Source organism: Staurois parvus, unplaced genomic scaffold (genome assembly GCF_062004578.1).
Source record: "Staurois parvus isolate SC_StPar_1 unplaced genomic scaffold, SC_StPar_1.0 ptg000481l, whole genome shotgun sequence".
Lineage (NCBI taxonomy): Eukaryota > Metazoa > Chordata > Amphibia > Anura > Ranidae > Staurois > Staurois parvus.
In genome coordinates this window covers 286703-309568 of record NW_028318277.1, presented here as the reverse complement: position 1 = coordinate 309568, position 22866 = coordinate 286703, and the positions used below count along the sequence as shown (strand labels likewise).

General features: G+C 43.2%; 1 protein-coding gene across 1 annotated transcript in view; it reads left to right on the top strand.

Moving 5' to 3' along the window:
* Positions 1-22866, top strand: part of LOC149452315 (protein diaphanous homolog 2-like) — a 766217-nt gene that overhangs the window by 518716 nt on the left and 224635 nt on the right. The window contains exons 12-13 of the mRNA XM_089689522.1: positions 6072-6190; positions 9025-9141. Coding sequence (XP_089545648.1) covers positions 6072-6190; positions 9025-9141 — 236 coding nt within the window. The remainder of the gene's footprint in view (positions 1-6071; positions 6191-9024; positions 9142-22866) is intronic.

Here is a 22866-nt window from a genome sequence, read left to right as displayed (position 1 = left end):
AAACTCACTTTGACCTACAATCCAGGATGTCTAATGGTGCAGCCTTCACTTTCTAGACTGCATACCTCCTAGACGGCAAATTGTGTCACCCCTTCTCTCGTCACCTTGCAGTAAATGAATTCAGCTTTAAAGAAGTATTAAAATAGCCCTTTCCTTAGTGTTATCCTCTTCTTTTTTTTTTTTTGGTGGACCAATGCTCAGGGGAAGAATTAAAGCTCATTCGAGCGGATGCATGGCAAAGACATTTGACAGCCCCGGGTCAGATCCTAGCTGCGGCGTTCACGGCGCCCCTCTCCAAGTTCACCGCACATTCTCTTTAACATTATTGTTTCCAGCAGTGTGTGCTGAGGAGACAATTTAAACTGAGTTGTCCATAAAATGGTCTGTTTCCTTAATTGAATAACTTGGGGATATATTTATGGTAAATGTGTTCTGTGTCACATACAGTCTCACTCATGTAGAATGCCTGCTGTCGCTTTTTTCCTTCTTTTAAACACTCAGGTGGCCCGCTGAGTTCCGGCTGTAAAATGAGAATTTTTTTTTTTTTACTTTTTTGTTAGATAAGCTGAATTACCTCCAATTCTATTCTTTCCCCTCTCTACTGATCGTTTAATAGCAGGGGGCTCCAAACGTTTCAGTACGAGGGCCACAGCATATATTTTACAGATGTCCAGAGGCTGAAAAATATAAGCTTTTATACATGAAAAAGTCCTCTCCTACATTAGTGTCCCCATCAGAGTTCCCCTTACATCAGAGTCCCACTTCCTCGCATCAGGGTTCTCATTAGAGTCCTCTTTACATCAGGTTCCCCATCACAGTAATCCTTACCAGGGGCGGACTGACCATTTGGAAACTCGGGCACTGCCTGAGGGCCCGGGGTCAGTAGGGGGCCCCATGAGATGCCCCTGGTACCTTTTTCATAGGGTTTTTTGAGTTTGGGCAAGGACACAAGGGCCCCATGATACCCTATTGCCCGGGGGCCCCATGAATTGTCAGTCCGCCCCTGATCCTTACATCACAATTCTCCCTTACAACAGGGTCTGCAGCAGAGCCCTACTTACATCAAGGTTCTCATCAAAGTCACCCTTATATCAGAGTCTTCCCTTACATCGTGGTCCCCAACAGAGCCTCCCCTTACTTCAGGGTCCCCAACAGCGTCTCCCCTTACATCGGGGTCCCCAACAGAATCTCCCCTTACATCGGGGTCCCCAACAGAGTCTCCCCTTACATTAGGGTCCCCAACAGAGTCTCCCCTTACATTGGGGTCCCCAACAGAGTCTCCCCTTACATTGGGGTCCCCAACAGAGTCTCCCCTTACATTGGGGTCCCCAACAGAGTCTCCCTTTACATAAGAGTCCCTATCAGAGACCTCCCTTTTACATCAGGGTCTGCATAAAGTTCCTTCTCACATCACATCCCCCATTACTGTCCCCATCACAGCCCCCCCTTACATCAAGGTCCCCATCAAAGTCACCCTTACATCACATTCCCATCTTACATCAGGGTCCCCAACAGAGTCTTCCCTTACACCAGGGTCCCCAACAGAGTCTCCCCTTACACCAGGGTCCTCAACAGAGTCTCCCCTTACACCAGGGTCCCCAACAGAGTCTCCCCTTACACCAGGGTCCCCAACAGAGTCTCCCCTTACACCAGGGCCCCCAAAAGAGTCTCCCCTTACACCAGGGCCCCCAACAGAGTCTCCCCTTACATCAGAGCCCCCCTTTACATCAGGTTCGCTATCAGAGCCCCACCCCCTTACATTGAGGTCTACATCAAAGTACTTCTTACATCACTGTCCCCAATAGAGGCTCCCTTACATCAGGGTCCCCATCAAAGTCACCCTTACATTGCAGTCCGTCTCCCCGTTACATCAAGGACCTGATCAGAGTCACTCCTTGCATCAAGGTCTCCATCAGAGTTCTCCTTACATCAGAGTCCTCATCAAAATCACCCTTACATCAGAGTCTCACCTCATATTAGAGTCACCCCTCCTTTACATCAAGGTTCTCAGAGTCCCTTTTACAGTAATTCTTACATCAGAGCCCCCCTTACATTAAAGTAAAAGTTTTCTCTTACATCAGGGTCCCCATCAGAGTTCCCCTCACATCAGGGTCCCCATTAAAGTTACCCTTACAACATAGTCTCACCTTGCATCAGAGTCTTCATCAGGGCCTCCTTTACACCAAAATTCCTCTTTATATAAGGATCCCCAATTGATTTCCCACCCCCTTACACTTACATCAAGCTCCCCATCAGATTCCTTCCTTGCTGCAGACATTCGTGTCCCCTTTAGAGTTTCCCTTCCTACTGACCTGAAGTGTGACTGTAGCAGCAGGTCAGGACAGCGGAAGTTCCACCCTCGTGTGAAAGCCCAAGGCCCAGGCAAGCATGTCTTTGATTGGTTGGATGCCAGTGGTCTTATCAACCAATGACAGAGATGATGAAGGGGGGACACCACAGGAAGAACTTTTTTTTTTGCACATAACAAAACTCATTTATTGGTATTTTACCAAATGGCAACAAATAAGAGTTAGGGTTTACGTATCCTTTATGGTCTCACTAAACTCTGGTTTTAAAAAAGAAAGTTCTATTCCATCATGTATTCCTAACTCAAAAAAAGTCCCTTTTTATTGCTCTCAGCCTCCTCCAAATCACCAAATTCCCCCCCCCTCTTTTTTTTTTTGCTGATATTCTGTCACATGGCGGGTACTTTTTTAGCCACCCTCTCTTACTTGTTCCTGAGATGGACTATGGGATGTGTAGGTTATATACAGGGGCGGACTGACAGCTCATGGGGCCCCCGGGCAATAGAGGATCATGGGGCCCCTGTGTCCTTGCCCAAACTGAAAGAAGCCTATGAAAAAGGTACCAGGGGTATCTCATGGGGCCCCCTACTGACCCCGGGCCCTCGGGCAGTGCCCAAGTTTCCAAATGGTCAGTCCGCCCCTGGTTATATAGAGCAGTGTTCATGACTGCAAATGGAAGTGAGTGAGGAGGAGAGGTTTGGGAGCTCACAGAAGACATATGCAGAAAATGGAAAACCACAGAAATAACGTCACGAGGAACAGACTACAGGACCATTAAGAAGTGGATAGAATATCATTTAGTGCCGCTTTAATGCCTGATATTTCATTTATACAGGAGTACCCCTTTAACCCTCTATCATTCAGTATTGTTTTACTGTATTATGCGGCAGCGTTAAATCTGTTGTATAATTTTTACGGTGTGGCAGAAAATTTTGTGCCAATAGTAACATCCCTTTATTAATTCATAAATAATTGAATCGCATTTTAAAAACAGTGACGAGCTTTAGCAATGTGGGTTACATCGTTCCTCGCTGTGACGGACGTTTGACTGGCAGCGCATGTAAAAAGATATGCAAACAACAGAAAACTCCAATCATCCCAACTATTTAATTATAGTATTAAGAGTGGAAAAAAGAAGGAGAAACTGCAGACGGCAGCAACAGAACATCATCATTGTATCAGTTTATTGTTTTAGTTGTGAAGACAAAAATTAGAGGCGCAACTTAGTTTTTTAAATCTCCTGTATAATTTATAAAGGGACATTTAAAAATGGCTACTAAGTGAAATCTTTAATGGCTGTAAAATGTACGAGGCTTAATGAACTGCGTCCTTTTATTAAGGATCTGGATTCTGCTGTTCAAGCGTTCGTCTGAATGCTGGACTTATAGCCTTTTTGTTGGGAGCTGAATATCTCATATAGTCGTGACATTTCTACCACTACCATCTATGAGATTGATCTATCTATCTATCTATCTATCTATCTATCTATCTATCTATCTATCTATCTATCTATCCATCTATCCATCTATCCATCTATCCATCTATCCATCTATCCATCTATCCATCTATCCATCCATCCATCCATCCATCCATCCATCCATCCATCCATCCATCTATCCATCTATCCATCTATCCATCTATCCATCCATCTTCTCCCTCTCTCCACCCCCACCCCCTCTATTTATTTTCTTTCTCCTCTTTCTCTCTCTCTCCTCCCCCTCTACTCGCTCCCCCCTCTCTCCCTCTCTCCTCCCCCTCTCTCTCCCTCTCTCCCCCACCTCTCTCTCTCTCCCATCTCATTCTCCCCGCCCCCCTCTCCCCCTCTCCCCCTGCCCCCCTCTCTCCCTCTCTCACTACCTCTCTCTCCCTCTCACCCCCTCGCTCTCTTCCCCACTCTCTCTCCATCTCTCTCTCCCTCTCACCCCCCCTCTCTCTCTCCTCCACTCTCTCTCCCTACCCCCCCTCTCCCCCTACTCTCTCTACCTCTCCCTCCCACTCTCCCCCCATCAATCTCTCCCTTCAACAATCTCTCCCTCTCTCCCCCTGTCAATGTCTCCCTCTCTCCCTCTATCATTCTCTCTCCCTCACTCTCCCCCTCTCACTCTCTCTCCCTCTTTATCCCCCTCTCTCTCACTCCCTCTCTCCCCCCTCTCACTCTCACTCTCTCACTCTCACTCTCTCTCTCGCGCCCTCTTTCTCCCCCTCTCTCACTCTCTCTCTCCCTCTTCCCCCCTCCCCCCTCTCTCCCCCTCTCTCTCTCCCTCTCCCCCATCTCTCCCCCCATCAATCTCTCCCTCTCCCCCCCCTCAATCTCTCCCTCTTTCTGCCCCCTCTCTCTTTCTCTCCCCCCCTCAATCTCTCCCTCTCTCCCCCCATCAATCTCTCTCCCCCTCTCTTTCTCTCCCCCTCTCTTTCCCCCCTCTCTTTCTCTCTTTCTCTTTTTTTCTTACTGTATCTCTCTCTTTCTCTCTCTCTCGCTCTCTCTCTGTCTCTCCCTATCTCTGTCTCTCTCGTTCCCTTTCTATCTCTCTCCCCCTCTCTTTTTATCTCTCTCTCCCTCTCTCTCCCTTTCTCTCTCTCTCTCTCTCCTTCTCTCTTTCTGCCTTTCTCTTTTGTTCCTTCTTTCCCTACTGAATCCAAGCCGATCAGAAAGGATGCCAGTTTTTTTTACATCCGAGCCTATTCAGGTTGTGCCTGGTGGATAAGGGAAAACTCATGACAGCTCTAGGGGCAGCTGGAAATAAATGGACTCCATTGTCAGATTACCTCCAACCATCACATTTAGGTCCAGAAAAATAAAAATGGATGCAGTTGTTTTCCATATTATTTATTTCTGGATTGTGAACGCTGCGGTCATGTTACCTTTGGTTGCCATCTTTCATCAGCAAGGTCTATTTAAGGCCCTGCCTCTGGGTTTTGGTGTGCATTTTTGCGAGTGGCTAGTGTAGATAAAGCGATCATGCTTGCTAGGGATCGTGACTAGTGGTGAGGAAAGATTCCTGATGAGGAGAGAAATGCTAGCGACTTGCCAACCTGGAAGAAGCCTCCCTTCGTGGGACTGGACCACTTCTCTCTCTGAAACAGACGTTGTCGGCACTCCTCCTCGGTCACATATTTGATTGTATTGTTATGTCACTAGCGGTGCTCTCCTGCTAGAGTGTTTGTAACGTTGGCATTCTGTTGAATACAAGTTACAAGTTTTACTGCAACCGGTATTTACTACCCACACTGCACTGCACCTCCCCACACCGACACAGGTCTGTTGACATCTGCCTTTCCATAAGGCTACATGGCATTTTCTTTCAGGTCCACCTGAAAGGGCCATGAATCTCTATATCTCTCTCCTTCTCTCTCTACTTTTTTTTATCTTTTTTGTTTTCTTTTGTGCCCTTATCTTATCTCTCTCCCTCTTTCATGCAATCTTTTTTTTATCTATCTATCTCTCGATCTATCTCTCTCTCGATCTATCTCTCTCTCGATCTATCTCTCTCTCGATCTATCTGTCCCTCGATCTATCTGTCCCTCGATCTATCTGTCCCTCGATCTATCTGTCCCTCAATCTATCTGTCCCTCAATCTATCTGTCCCTCAATCTATCTGTCCCTCAATCTATCTGTCCCTCAATCTATCTGTCCCTCAATCTATCTATCTATCTATCTATCTATCTATCTATCTTGTTCTATCTCTTTCTTCAACTTTTCATATCGGATCTCTGACTTTGTGATTTGTCCTTGTTCTTGATATTTTCTTCTAACTTCTTTTTCAGCACCTAAAAGAAAAGGAGAATGATGAGCTTGATATTCAGCTAAAAGTGTTTGATGAGAATAGAGAAGATGACCTGCTGGAGCTCTCCCATCGCCTCAGGGACATTCGGGCTGAGATGGAATATCCTTCTCATAACATTTTACCTGTGTCGTATATTTGTTTTGTGATCCATTTTTGTGTGAGACGCACAGGTCAGCCGTTCATCTTATTTTCGTTCAAATAACCAAAAGACGCTGTAAAAACAAGTGATAAACTTTTATTATGTAGAGGGGAAAAAAATAATCGTATGATGGGATGATTATCAGGTAACTGCCCGATGCTCCTGTAAATAACGTACTGACTGATTTATTGGTTCTGGTGGTTGGTGGGACTGATGGCTACAGGTCAGAGAAGATATTAGAAGTGATAGAACGCTATGAGATCATCCCACAGAGAACAGACCCATAGAGAGGGACATATCATGGAAGGATCTCCCGTGACAGTTCATGTGGGACTTACTTTATATATAAAAGTTTTATTAATAGTATGTGATAATTTATAAACTGAGGTTCAGGAGTCTGTATAGAACTGATGTAGAACCCCAAGTATCCTTATGTTATTCTAGATCCTCCAAGCATCAGAGTACTATTATTCTTGGACCTTGAGTCGATTTACTAAAACTGGTGGACTCAGAATTATGTGAAGCTCAGCAAAGGAGCCAATCAGCTTCCAGGTTTTATTGTCAAAGCTTAATTGTGCTGAAGTTAGAAGCTGATTGGCTGCCATGCACACCTGCACCATATTCTGTGTGCTCCAGTTTTAATAAATCTCCCCATAATGTATCTGCAGTGTTGTTCTTGGACCCCAAGTGTCAGTAAGTCATTATTCTAGGACTCCAAGTGTCAATGTGTCATTATTCTAGGACCCTGGAGGCCAATGTGTCATCATTCTAGGACCCCAAGTACAAATGTGTCATATAGGACCCCAAGGGGTTTATTTACTAAAGCTGGAGAGTCCAAAATCAGACTCCCTTCTGCATAGAAACCAATCAGCTTCCAGGTTTCATTGCCAAAGCTTCATTGAACAAGCTGAGGTTAGAAGCTGATTGGTTTCTATGCAGAAGGGAGTCTGATTTTGGACTCTCCAGCTTTAGTAAATAAACCCCCACGTGTCATTGAGCCATTTTTCTAGAACCCGGAGTATGAATTGTTTGGTATTCTAGGACCCCAAGTGTCAATGTGTTATTATTCAGGAACCTCAAGTCTCTGTGTGTCCTATATTAGGCACACTCTCCCTGTCAAGAGGGTTCCTGTCCATAACCTAACCGCATGTAGAATGTGCACCAAGAGCAGTGGGACAGGGCTTTAAATAAGCACCGCCCTCACTAAAGATGGCTGTAGGGTTGTAGTGTCTAAGCGGAGAGCAGCCCAACCAATGACAAAGGTCTAGAAGAAAAGGTGCACTCCTCCTGTCCTCCACTCTTCCTTCAGGTTGCTTGCAACAGCACTACCTGTGTAGGGAGGTCAACCTACACCTACCTACAAGAGGTTCCCAGTAGCCCAACAGTATTGGATCAATGGACACCAGGATGTACTTGTGAGCCCATTTGGGGCCTTTTCTCTATAATCCGCCTACATCTGACCTCAGCTTTTCCTCTTCCGCTTGATCTGAGTTGCAGTCAGGTATACAATGTAACATTATATAAATACAGCATTAGAAGTAATCCCTTACCATGGGCGGTGAAAAGAGATGAGCCAGGCTGAAAAGTAAACAGTTGTTTTCACAACCGAATGAAGTCTCTTCTATGAAAATCAGAAAACAAAAACCCAGCACGCGCAATAATCTAAACAACGCCATCACAGGAGGACACACAGCTGAGAAAGAAATCAATTTAGATTGTATCCTGTCTGTGTCAACAGGAAGAGCTGATAAGTGTGGATCAGACTATGCATGAAAATACATCCACAACTTTACATTGTGCTCGCAGCCGACCGGCTCAGTGGGAAAACGGGGATAGGAAGTAAAGCCGCAGCGTTATCCACTTTGGCTTAATGAACAGGGAGTGAGGCGCAAACGCATCTGCACTATGTAGACAAGGGTGGCCCAGGTAATCCTTGCAATAGATTTGTCGCTGATCTCACAATGTAAAGCATTTGAAGGAGAAGTTTCACCTGGTTTCCAACAAATATTTCTGTTGCATCAGCGTACAGAAAATGCCAAACAGGTGCTAATGTTTTACTGCCGTAAGATCGAAAATTTCCAATGCTTAAAAAAAAATGGTTCACTTGAAGTGAACCTGTCATGTCGGCCAGGGGTGTGTTTATCACAAAGAAAGACTGGTCTAAACATAGTAACTCTTTAATAAAGAATTATTGGTAGATATAAAAAACCTCACATTTAATGCTGATCGATATAAATATAAAAAATCTTAAATGTATTTGTAAATAGGACCTCAACCATTCTTTATAGGAGGGTTCTTCAAAATATTTCCACACTTTTTTAAACTCTATCAAATAAATAAAAGTGCGGAAACTTTTTGGTGACCCCTTTCATTAGCCAATCATAATCTACTTGTCAGCCATTCCAACTTTACCACATTGCACAGTGTTCTCTCACAGAGCTTGCTGATGGGAGTAGAGAACATGGACGACCCCATCTGTGAGCTGCTTCTCCATCACTATTCAGGTCCTTAAACAGGCTATATATTTCTTCCAAAGTGAGGTCAGGGACTTAGCTGTGCCATGTTACAAGGATGGTGGAAGCTCAAAAGTGGCTGAGCGGAATTACAAATGGTATTTGAAGGTATTTTTAATGCATTTCAACTATGTATTTGGATGCTTTCCTATATTAGTGGTCTAAGAGTAGCTTTTTCTCTACTTTCTTTTGTCCTGCTTTGGTTATTATGAAGCAGATTTTATTGTATAAAAGATATTTTACATCTCAATTGTGTGCCTTTGTTCCTTGACTCCTTGCACCGATATCAATGAAGTCTACCATCTCCTGTACAATTTGCTGAAGGACACTTCTTCGGAGCCGTACCTCCTCTCCATCCTGCAGCACTTCCTTCTGATCCGCAACGACTATCACATCAGGTGAGGATTGTTAAATCTCTCCACCTTCTCCTCCTTTGTTTGGGCAGATAATAGGCATGTGACAAAACAAAGATCTTTCCTAGGTGTCCTTGCTTCTTGTAGGAGAGGAAAAGAGACATTATGAAGATAAGAGAACTGCTGTGTGACAATAAGATAGGCAGAAACACGACTGATATGAAAATATTGTCAACACAATATCCACAGTGGCAACATTTAATATTTATTTCCTAAAATAAATCCTACATAGGAGAATAATAAAAAATAAAAAGGGATGGGAGGTGGACTTAAAATGAAACTCCAGCCTTCCCTTTAGTCTTGCACAGTTGTACCGGCTCCTATCCTGGACTGAAATTGCTTATTCTGAGTTTACTGCACACTGTGAGCTTTACACAATGTGCATTAGACGCTGCAGAAAGTCAGACAGAGCCCACCTCATTTCATGGCTGGAGGACATCCAGCATAATCTAGCCATTTTCTTCTCAGCTGTCCCTGGCTGGTTACTTACATTCATTGGATTTCAGTTCTTTTAGTCATGGAGGCTCAGCATCACATGTGGGTGTTATCTAGGGTGGTCTGCAGACATATTCCTAGGAACACCTACAGAGTGCCCATCAAGGCATTTGAACTTTTTCATAACTCCTCCCAAGAGCAATACTGGGGACCTTCTGACTCCTCCCACCAGCTATGATCTGCTTGCATTGCAAAGACAAAACACAAAGACCCTGCCTTTATATATGCAGGTATTACCTATGATTAAGGCCCGAAGGCCAAAATACTTTGGCTCTTTTACAGCTGTTTCAATAAAAGATATTGCCATTTGTTGTTTACCCCAGAGCCGACTTTCCCTCCAATTGTCTATGACGCCCATTGTCATCATCATAGAGGTCACTAGGGCCATATCTAGCCTATCTGATCTGGGGGTGTAGTAAAAAAAAAAAGTCAGGGGGTACAATATCAATACTGTGTGTGAGCCACTGACAATCTGTCACAAAGTGTCATATCCTGGGAAAAACTAGTATGTATTAGGCTGTCATAATATTAGAGTGATTAAACAAATGTGCACCCTTATATCAGCTATCAGAGTCCACCTTTACATCAGGAGTCCTCATCAGAGTCTGTCTTACATTATAAGTACTCATCAGAGTCAGGCTTTACACCAGGGTCCCCATCAGAGTGCCCCCTTACTTCAGAGTCCCCAACAGAGAGCTCCTTTACATCACGTGTTCCCATACCAAAATGCTCCCTTGCATCAGATGTCTCCATGAGAGTGCCCCACTGGATCAGGTATCCCCATCAGAGTGCTCTCTTAACTCAACTGTTCCGATTACATTGCTCCCTTGCATCAGGGTCCCCACCAGAGTGCTCCTTTACATCAGGTGCCCCCATTACAGTGCTCTATTACATCAGTGTCCCCATCAGAGTGCCCCCTTACATCAAGTGTCCCCATCAGAGTGCCCCATTACATCAAGTGTCCCCATTAGAGTGCCCCATTATATCAGGTAAGTCCCATCACAATGCCCCCTTACATAGATCTTCCCAATCAGAGTGCCCCTTACATCAACTGTCTGCATTAGAGTGCTCCCTTAAGTCAAATGCCCCCATCAGACTGGCTCACGAATCAGTGAATGCACTCTGAGACCTAGGAGGGCACAGCTAAAATCTGGGGGGGGGGAGCACAGCCCACCCTAGCATCCCCTAGATCCGGCCATGGAGGTTACCAAGATCTTCAGTCCAGCGGAGCCTGGTTAAGGTATCCAACATGAAACCCTTCTCTGATGCAGGACACCCTTTTGGAATATTTGCCAACATTATGGTCCCGGATCCTGACACACTGTTAACCCTACCCATGGTCCACATTTTGTCTGCCCACCTTCCAATTGGCCAAATCACTCCCACTTTATGGTTTAGTCCCATCAAGACCCTGCCTCTAAATACGCATGTACTGCCTGCGATGCCCATTTAAGAGGTTTGTCCCATCAAGATCACTCCACTAAATATAGGGGGCATCCTACTCATGTGCAGTAACTCAAATAAGATTGATGTGATTCTGGTACATGGCCCAGGACACACCAATAACATCACTGGGTCTAAAATAAGGTATGCAATGAAAAGGAAAGATTGTATGTAAAAAAATGATTTAGCATGTTGATAAGGAGGGAAAGGAGGAACCATAATCTGGAAAATATAGGTAGACTTCAGTTTTAATGTCAGATGTTATACATTTGAATTGGCAAACTATTTCAGTCATGCTTCCAATTTGTTAAAGTCGAGACTCTCACATTCTTGTAGTGAATCAGCATAGATTGTAACCCATATATTTCCACCTAAAGGGCTTTTCAGTGTAATAGTTAGCTATGTGCTGAGAAACATCTCAGCAGCTTTTAAATTTTACAAGGTTAAATAATCTGAAGAACAAGAGGCCATTCATATTACTTAGTTTCAGTTTCCAAAACATAAGAATAATGTTTTTACATATAACAGAATGTTTTCTGTGTTTGTGAAATGCTAGCATTAGAGTACAGATCGTATTAAAACATCCCTATTATTGGGTTCACTGTGAACCTATTGTAGTAGTGAACCCAAATCTCATATACTCTATCACCTATCTACAGTGCATAAGTGTTAGTATCTGATTGAGGAGGTCCACAATTTTATCTCACACTGTTATTTTGTTCTGCACTGCCTTGGACAACATAATACTAAGGCAATGGTCCTTGGACCAGTGAGGAGGTGAGTGGCGTAAGAGGTTGCAAAGCTAAAATATAAATTGGCATTGTTACCCTCCTAGGTTGTGTGTGGTCACCACATGTGAACTGGAAAAGTGTCTGAAAAAGATAATCAAATATTAGATAGATGTAATCTTTGAGTTTCAGTTGTCTATTTAGCACCATTTGTGAGTGATACAGTTGATGAATGGGCACAAATCCTCACAGGACACACTGTGGAAAGTATCTCTCCAGAAGAGAGGAGGCTGTTATTTCTTCAAATGGAAGCCAGCTCTATAATAATGACCATGGTTTTGGAATAGGATGTCCAACAAGCTCATCTAGGTGTGATGGTCAGGTGTCCACAAAGTAGAAAGCATTCCTAGAAGAATGGATGATGTTAAAGCCACAAAGAAGGGACAACTCTTTATTATTTGCATAGTTTTGGAATGGGATGTCCAACAAGTTCATATAGGAGTGATGGTCAGGTGTCCACAAAGTAGAAAGCATTCCTAGAAGAGTGGATGATGTTAAAGCCACAAAGAAGGGACAACTCTTTATTATTTGCATGTTTTGGAATGGGATGTCCAACAAGTTCAAAGAGGAGTGATGATCAGATGTCCACAAAGTAGGAAGTCTTCCCAGAAGAGAGGATGGTGTAGGGTCACAAATTGGGGACAACTCTATATTATTACCCATGGTTTTGGAATAGGATATCCAACAAGCTCAAATAGGGGTGATGGCCAGATGTCCACAAAGTAGAAAACCTTCCTAGAATTGTGGATGATGTTAGAGCCACAACGTGAAGACAACTCTATATTAATGTCCATGGTTTTGGGATGGGGTGTCCAAAAAGCCACAAAGTGAAGACAACTCTGTTACTGTCCATAGTTTTGGGATGGGATGTCCAAGAAGCTCATACATGTAAGAAGATTAGATTTCCACAATGTAAAAAGCATTGCTAGAGGAGTGGATGATGTTAGAGACACAAAGAGGGGCTTAGTCTTTACTATTAGCATGGTTTTGGAATGGGATGTCCAAAAAGCTCATATAGAAGTGATGGCTAGGTGTCCACAAAGTAGAAAGTCTTCCTAGAAGAGAGGTCAATGTAGAGTCACAAAATGGGGACACCTCTATATTATTACTCGTGGTTTTGGAATGGGATGTCCAACAAACTCATATAGATGTGATGGTCAGGTGTCCACAAAGTAGAACGCTTTCCTAGAAGAATGGGTGATGTTATAGCTACAAAGTGGGAACAACTCTATATTATTACCCTTGGTTTTGGGATTGGATGTCCAACAAGCTAATATAGACGTGATGGTAAGGTGTCCACAAAGTAGAAAGTCTCCCAAGAACAGTGGATGATTTTAGAGCCACAAAGTGGGGACAAATCTATATTAATGCCCATGGTTTTGGGAAGGGATGTCCATCCAGTCATATAGATGTGATGGTCAGGTGTCCACAAAGTATAAAGCTTTCCTAGAAGAAGCTTATATAAGTGAGATGATTAGTTGTCCATAATTGAGAATGCCTTCCTTGAAGAGTGTATGGTGTTAGAGTCACAAAGTGGTGACAACTCTATATTATTACCCATGGTTTTGGAATGGGATGTCCATCCAGTCATATATATGTGATGGTCAGGTGTCCACAAAGTATAAAGCTTTCCTAGAAGAGTGTATGGTGTTAGAGCCACAAAGTGGTGACAACTCTATATTATTACCCATGGTTTTGGAATGGGATGTCCATCCAGTCATATAGATGTGATGGTCAGGTGTCTACAAAGTATAAAGCTTTCCTAGAAGAGTGAATGGTGTTAGAGCCACAAAATGGTGACAACTCTATATTTTTACCCATGGTTTTGACATGGGATATCCAACAATTTCTTGTAGGAGTAATGGTCAGGTATTCATAAAACCTTGGCCGTACAGGGTATCTTCCTTTTGCTGCTTTACTGGGAATAAAAGAAAGCCCTGTGTAAGCTATGATTGACAGCTTACACAGGACTATGGACTTTGACCCACTCTGACAGCTCTAATTTACACAGCACTGTCAGTTGGAGTGAGTCACATGCTCCTGGCACTTAACGTGGCAGCGGGAAGCAAAACAAAAAAAAAAGTATGTGTTTACTGGTGGAAATGGGTGACTTAAGGCTTAAGTCTAGACAGATATAAAAGACACAAATTAATAATGTTCTGTAATAATTAATACATTGTTTAATGTATTTTTAAATACAAGGCCGCAGCCTCTTGCAGTCCCTGCACAGCAGGGTTGAGTGTGAGAATAAGAAGCAGCACAAGCAGCCCATCCAATCATGTGCTGACAAGGGAAAAGCTGATAAGAGAGCAAAGTGACAGAAAGATGAGCTCATCACAATGCTACTTCTCCATTCACTGTCCAATCCCATGCTTTGGGTGAGTCCGGGGTGACCTGGGCTCAGAGAAAGTGTGTTGAATGATGCTGGCTGGGGACATCTAATGGCAGAAAATAGTACTGCAGTGAAAGTTTATGGTTTGACAGTACATATTGCAGCAAAAGCTGGTTTTGTTATTTAATTTTTAACCTCTTCATGCCGGCTGAACGCAAATGTGTGGCCTCCCGGCTTCTGGGCCTAGATGCTGGGTGGCTGCCCATTTGTGTTCTATTAAAAAAAAACATATGTGCTAGGAGCGTGCGCCCTGCGTGCTCCCAGCACACAAGTCCGGTACTCACGGAAAGGTCCCGATCTCCTTTTTCGATCAGGACCTTTCCCGATCATGTGACTGCTGTGAAGGCATGTCATGGAGGTCACATGACCCAAAACCCCGCCCCCCCCCCTCACGGCTTCTGAAACCCTTAAAGGGCCGGGAGGTGCCGGCGCCAAGGGGTGAAAGGGATATTTATTTTGCAATTATTTATTTTGGCTAGGGATCTGTTTTAAAGCAAACGTGTTGAGCTGTCATCAATTGGTAAAGCACACATCTTCTTTTAAGTGGAATTCCTACAACTAAAAAAAAAAATAAAAAAGTTTGGGATGCAATACAAAGGATTAAAAAGTTGTATCGCTGCCTGTGTTCCTCTATTTCTGTGTGGTGTCCGCAGTCCTTGGAGCAGGAAGTGATAAATCTCTTCAAGACCAATAAGAAAACTGGCTAGAGGCAATCACTTCTCTACTCTATCCCACACTTAAAAAAATTAAAAATGATAAAGTATAGGCAGGGGCGGACTGACAACTCATGGGGCCCCCGGGCAATAGGGGATCATTGGGGCCCCTGTGTCCTTGCCCAAACTCAAAAAAGCCTATGAAAAAGGTACCAGGGGCATCTCATGGGGCCCCCTAGTGACCCCGGGCCCTCGGGCAGTGCCCGAGTTTCCAAATGGTCAGTCTGCCCCTGAGTATAGGTAACTTTTAACATCTTCCTCTATTACCATTGCATCTGTACTCTCTGGATCGGCAGCAAATTTATTTCTCTTTTCTCCAGCTTGTTTTTCTTTGCATATATGACATGAAGATTGCATTTGCAATGCATTATGTTCATCAAGACTCACCATTCCGGCTGCGTATTTTTTTTTATTTTCATCCGAAGGCCACGGTATCACGTGCTGGGAAATCAATAGGTCGTACTGTTGTTTTTTTACATCAATTTTGTTAACGTAAATAAATAAAATGAAAAAAATCACCTTGGCTTTATAATGACATTGAAGAACGCTATTGACAGCAATGTGATAAGCATGAAATGGATGTCAAGTATCTCTCATATAAATTGCATCAATATTTATAAGCGTGTCAGTAAGACATGATGCGGAGGAGGGAGGAATGCGTTCTTAAAGGACAGCTTCGTCCAAACTGCTAAGTACACAACTGAAAAACGTAAACCCCACAACAAAAATGTCATTGAAATGAATGAATCCCATCTCCATAATGCATGCACAGTAACTCAAATAAGGGTGACCCCATGATCTCGGGAAGTTGTCCAGGACACACCATCATCTGGACTGAGGTCCAAGATGGGGGACTATCCCCACCAATCATGGACGGTTAGCGTCTGTGAAAGTAACGGTCACTTTTTTAAAACTAAGGATATCTTGGTGTGTTGGATTTGTAAATTGAGCCTAAAGCTTTATCCAGATGGAAGCAAGAGGTGCGTACAGCAAGCATGGAGTTTAAATAGCTGGCATAAGGAAGCCATAGGTGTACATCATGCATGGAGTACAAACAGCAGACATATGGAAGCCATAGGTGTACATCATGCATGGAGTACAAATAGCAGACATATGGAAGCCATAGGTGTACATCATGCATGGAGTACAAATAGCTGACATATGGAAGCCATGGGTGTACATCATGCATGGAGTACAAATAACTGACATATGGAAGCCATAGGTGTACATCATGCATGGAGTACAAATAGCTGACATATGGAAGCCATGGGTGTACATCATACATGGAGTACAAATAGCTGACATATGGAAGCCATGGGTGTACATCATACATGGAGTACAAATAGCTGACATATGGAAGCCATGGGTGTACATCATGCATGGAGTACAAATAGCTGACATATGGAAGCCATAGGTGTACATCATGCATGGAGTACAAATAGCTGACATATGGAAGCCATAGGAGTACATCATGCATGGAGTACAAATAGCTGACATATGGAAGCCATAGGAGTACATCATGCATGGAGTACAAATAGCAGACATATGGAAGCCATAGGAGTACATCATGCATGGAGTACAAATTGCTGACATATGGAAGCCATGGGTGTACATCATGCATGGAGTACAAATAGCAGACATATGGAAGCCATAGGTGTACATCATGCATGGAGTACAAATAGCAGATATATGGAAGTCATAGGTGTACATCATGCATGGAGTACAAATAGCTGACATATGGAAGCCATAGGTGTACATCATGCATGGAGTACAAATTGCTCACATATGGAAGCCAAGGGTGTACATCATGCATGGAGTACAAATAGCTGACATATGGAAGCCATAGGTGTACATCATGCATGGAGTACAAATAGCTGGCATAAGGAAGCCATAGGTGTACATCATGCATGGAGTTCAAATAGCTGACATATGGAAGCCATAGGTGTACATCATGCATGGAGTGCAAATAGCTGGCATATGGAAGCCATAGGTGTACATCATGCATGGCGTACAAATAGCAGACATATGGAAGCCATAGGTGTACATCATGCATGGAGTACAAATAGCAGACATAAGGAAGCCATAGGAGTACATCATGCATGGAGTACAAGTAGCTGACATATGGAAGCCATGGGTGTACATCATGCATGGAGTACAAATAGCAGACATAAGGAAGCCATAGGTGTACATCATGCATGGAGTACAAATAGCAGACATATGGAAGCCATAGGTGTACATCATGCATGGAGTACAAATAGCTGACATAAGGAAGCCATAGGTGTACATCATGCATGGAGTACAAATAGCAGACATAAGGAAGCCATAGGAGTACATCATGCATGGAGTACAAGTAGCTGACATATGGAAGCCATAGGTGTACATCATGCATGGAGTACAAATAGCTGACATATGGAAGCCATGGGTGTACATCATGCATGGAGTACAAATAGCTGGCATAAGGAAGCCATGGGTGTACATCATGTATGGAGTACAAATAGCTGACATATGGAAGCCATGGGTGTACATCATGCATGGAGTACAAATAGCTGACATATGGAAGCCATGGGTGTACATCATGCATGGAGTACAAATAGCAGACCTAAGGAAGCCATAGGTGTACATCATGCATGGAGTACAAATAGCTGACATGGAATCCATGGGTGTACATCATGCATGGAGTACAAATAGCTGACATATGGAAGCCATAGGTGTACATCATGCATGGAGTACAAATAGCTGACATATGGAAGCCATAGGTGTACATCATGCATGGAGTACAAATAGCTGACATATGGAAGCCATGGGTGTACATCATGCATGGAGTACAAATAGCTGACATATGGAAGCCATAGGTGTACATCATGCATGGTGTACAAATAGCTGACATATGGAAGCCATAGGTGTTCATCATGCATGGAGTACAAATAGCAGACATATGGAAGCCATAGGTGTACATCATGCATGGAGTACAAATAGCTGACATATGGAAGCCATGGGTGTACATCATGCATGGAGTACAAATAGCTGACATATGGAAGCCATGGGTGTACATCATGCATGGAGTACAAATAGCTGACATATGGAAGCCATGCGTGTTCATCATGCATGGAGTACAAATAGCAGACATATGGAAGACATGGTTGGAGCATACAGCCTCCCATTATAATGAATGGCTGTATATGAGGGTTTATCCCTGTGCTTGTGTAAATTAATGCCTGTGCAAGGGCGTACGACCCTGGATGCAGCTTTTCTATGCCTAGGGCTGTACACCCATGCACATGTGCAGGATTACACAAATGGCAGCATAAACCCTTGTATACCAGTGGACAGCCATTCATTGTAATGGGATTCTGTACTCTCCACCTGTGGCTTCCTTACGCTGGCTATTTATGCTCCGAGTATGATGTATGCCCTCTTACAAGCATGTGCATAAAGTCAAACACATCTTTAAGACACAATTTGCAAGGCTAACACACCAGGATCCTTTGAAGTAACCCTAATGTGCCACTTCAAGCTGGGAACAAAGGGAGATCACCCCTCCGGCATATGGAAAAGAGGGAGCATCGTCCCAGAGCGGTTCCAGCAATTCCAATACAATAATGGGGACGGACGCTGCTCAAACCGACCTTAAGAATCAAATGTATTGGATGAATAATAAACAAACAAATGATGCTGCGCTGCTGACACACTGTACAAAAAAGCGTAACTAAATAAAATGTCCCAAATTTAGATCATACACTGAGAGATCAAACAATCTTGATAAAATAACAATTCTTCAATAAATCTTGTGGTTTCTTCTTATATTAATGTCACAAAGCCCATCAAGTGGGATTAGGCAAAATCAAAAAACGGTGCCACCTCCGTGCTTGCAGAACTCTCACCTTAGAAAAATGTGCTTCGATAACAAATAGACAAAAAGATTATCCATTTTCTTAATCCCTAGACTGACAACTCATGGAGCCCCTGGGTAATAGGGGATCATGGGGCCCATGTGTCCTTGCCCAAACTCAAAAAAGCCTATGAAAAGGTACCAGGGGTTTCTCATGGGGCCCTCTACTGACCCCGGGGCCCTCGGGCAGTGCCCAAGTTTCCAAATGGTCAGTCCGCCCCTGATCTATAACCATATGGCAGTAATCAGACATCTTATGTGTGCATTTGACTGTCAGATCAGAGCTAGGGGTCGATCCTTTTAAGATGGATATATGAGACCTCCATTGTTTTTAAAGGGAACAGAAAAACTCCCATGGTGCAGTACATACTATCAGTAATATTTATTAAAAAACAGTGTTACACTCCCATGTATTCAAAGATAAAAACGCCTTAAAGCATAAAATCACCAAATGCAGGCTGTGAATTCCATCACGCCCCTTACACGTTACGTCACGCCCATGTAACTTCATCAGAGGGGTTCATATACTTTTTTAAATGTATAGGATGGCCTCAGCCGCCGCTCTGGCCACACCATGTGATGCATTTCACCCCACCCACAGGGGGCTTGGTCACAAGGCTCTGTGACCAAGCCCCAGTGGGCAGGGCAGGGCTGAGGAGATCCTAGACATTTGACTCTTAAGGTCGGTTTGAGCGACATCCATCTCCTTCATTACACCAAGATCCTTTGTTTCAAAAACAGTGAGTTATTTTCAGCGGAAACAAACAAGACTTAATCATTATTGTCACATGGTTAAACTAAAGAGCCTTGTGTTAAAATGTTGTGATTTTCATCTTGAGCAATTGACTTAAAGCCCAACCTTACTTTTCCTTAATATTTTATAGTACATTGACCACCAATTTGTAAAGCAATATGGTCACCCTGTCGCATGCGAGTTCCATAAGCTGATTTGCCAACACACATTGACACAGGCACAGTCCACCATTATGTAAAAAGCACAAAAAAAGAGAGACATGAGTTCCACTGACTAAATTTAGTAAATGTATGGAAAATAAAAAGTTAAATAGCAAACATTCACTCACAAGAGATGTACTCCAAACAGCATATATACTGTAAGTGTCAAGCCAGTAGATGGCAGCCCTACTACAGCCAGGTCAGGTGTCTCCTGCAAGCAGCCTCTTGTTCTGGATCAGTAGCCAGCTGGACACTGTACATAGACTCAAGGCAGAAGCTGGACATCCAAAGGGCATGATGATATCACAGGGGTCATGGCTACACATTTCAGGACAGAGCTGCCCTTTTGTCAAGCCAACCCACCATTATCACTTTCAGGAAGATGGTCTAGAGAAGCAGTGTACAGTTGATGTCAAAGCCAGTACACATAGTCAAGAAGTAGCTGAAAGGGGGTGAAGGAGATCAGCAGTCTTGAGATACAAAAATAGAAGAGAGAATGTGAAATCAATATTTTATGGAAAAATAAAATGTTGAGTATGTCTTGCCTTCTTCTAAAGATCAAAAAGTCCACTTTTTAGTCCCTTGACATCATAGAGGCTGCCAAGGTCTTCAGTCCACCGGAGCCTGGGCAAGAGATCCAACACAGAACTTTTAGTCACCTTCTCCGCTGCAGGGCACCCCATTGGCACACTTACCAACATTATGGTCACAGATCCCAAGACACGTTTAAATCTGCCCATGGTCCACCTTTCTACTGCCCACTTTCTATTTGGCCAAATCACTTCCACTTTATGGCTTGGTCCCATCAACACCCTGCCTATAAATATACAAGTTCATAAAAAAATAGTGCAGCGCTATGGGTATGATGTAGGTCAAAGCAAGACTAAAAGTCAAAACATCTAAACGCACAACAGCACATGTCAGTTAAGACAAGACTCAAGATTTATAGAGTTAGGACCACAGATACTCAGGGTGCCGTGATGTGGCTCTGTGGCTTACGCTATCAGCGGGATGCTTCTCCTATTTGAGTGATTATATACATGGAATCTTTCACTTGTCTCCTGCTGGATCCAACATCTTCAAGGATTTTGGAGAAGGGAGATCCTACACCCAGGAGACCTACATCCATCTATCCCTTAAGAGGACCTCCAGCCTATTGAATCTTCTTCTTACCACCCTGAGGGTTCCTACCATCACTACCCACCTAGAGGGAGGATTCATTCCAGGTGTCCCTGACCAGATCAATCATCCAGAGGGAGGACAACTTCCCCTATTCCAGACCAGATCCTGAAGGGAGCTTCTGTGGATTTTTGTTCAATGCACATTTTTATTGTGCATCTGGTAAGTGCACAATCCCCCTATATTACTTGGAAAAACACCACGGTTTTATAAGAAAAGCACTTTATAAGACTCTAATGAAAACACGGAACTATTTTTTTATATAACTTTTTTCTTGCCTTGACTTATTGCATGTGAGATTATGCGTTTAGACATTTTGATTTTTAGTCTTGTTTTAACTGACGTGCTATTGTGCGTTTAGATATTTTGACTTTTAGTCTTGCTTTGACCTACATCATACCCATAGCGCTGCACTATTTTCTTATGAAGTTTTATTAGGGTTTTCACTTGGTTGCCTTGAGTGTCCAGCAGCTTGCCCTTCAAGAGCGCTCACTTTTATACCATTTTTTATAAATATACAAGTACTGCCCATAACATCAATTTAAGGGATAGGCCCCATCAAGACCACTCCACTAAATATACAAGTACTGCCCATAACATCAATTTAAGGGATAGGCCCCATCAAGACCACTCCACTAAATATACAAGTACTGCCCATAACATCAATTTAAGGGATAGGCCCCATCAAGACCACTCCACTAAATATGCAAGTACTGCCCATAACATCAATTTAAGGGATAGGCCCCATCAAGACCACTCCACTAAATATGCAAGTACTGCCCATAACATCAATTTAAGGGATAGGCCCCATCAAGGCCACTCCACTAAATATACAAGTACTGCCCATAACATCAATTTAGGGATAGGCCCCATCAAGACCACTCCACTAAATATGCAAAGGTCTTCCACTTTGCTGCATGTGTAGTAACTCAACACCCTGCCTATAAATATACAAGTACTGCCCATAACATCAATTTAAGGGATAGGCCCCATCAACACCCTGCCTATAAATATGCAAGTACTGCCCATAACATCAATTTAAGGGATAGACCCCATCAACACTCTGCCTATAAATATGCAAGTACTGCCCATAACATCAATTTAAGGGATAGGCCCCATCAACACCTTGCCTATAAATATACAAGTACTGCCCATAACATCAATTTAAGGGATAGGCCCCATCAAGACCACTGCACTAAATATGCAAAGGTCTTCCACTTTGCTGCATGTGTAGTAACTCAAAAAAAGGTTTATGTGATAATTCTGGGACATGGCCTGGGACACAGCATTGACAGAACAGAGGGGGCAAGATGCTGGACTGCCCCGGTAAATCCAGAACAGTTGACATCCATGGATTGGATTATCTGACCAATGCTGATAGGCGGTAGTGGTCAGGCTATTGGCAGTATCAACACTAATAACCCTCATCCTCAGCATGTGTATCAGTAAATTTCCAGCATGTTTTTGGAGGAAAATGTGAACGTTTCTTTTTGTTTAGTTATACTTTAAGTCATTATCTGCACAAATTTTACACGTTTCTTAGTATGCTTCTTATTACTGTTCATTTAAACGACTCCTTAATTGCTATCACTGAAAGGTAGTCAAATGCTACCTAGGATTTGAGGTTCTCTATCGCAGTCATAATGAAGACATTCTTCACTGACGTATGTCTATTTATATCTGCTCTGAAGCAGCTAAAACAGACTTAGGTCTCCGTTCCACATTATTCACATCACACAGGCTCCTAACGCCGGCTGGAAAGTATCTTTCATCCCTCCGAGACATGTTCGAGATAACAATAGGGACAGATGTGAATTTTGAATATTCAAATGCAGTCATCTGTAGATACTGCATTGT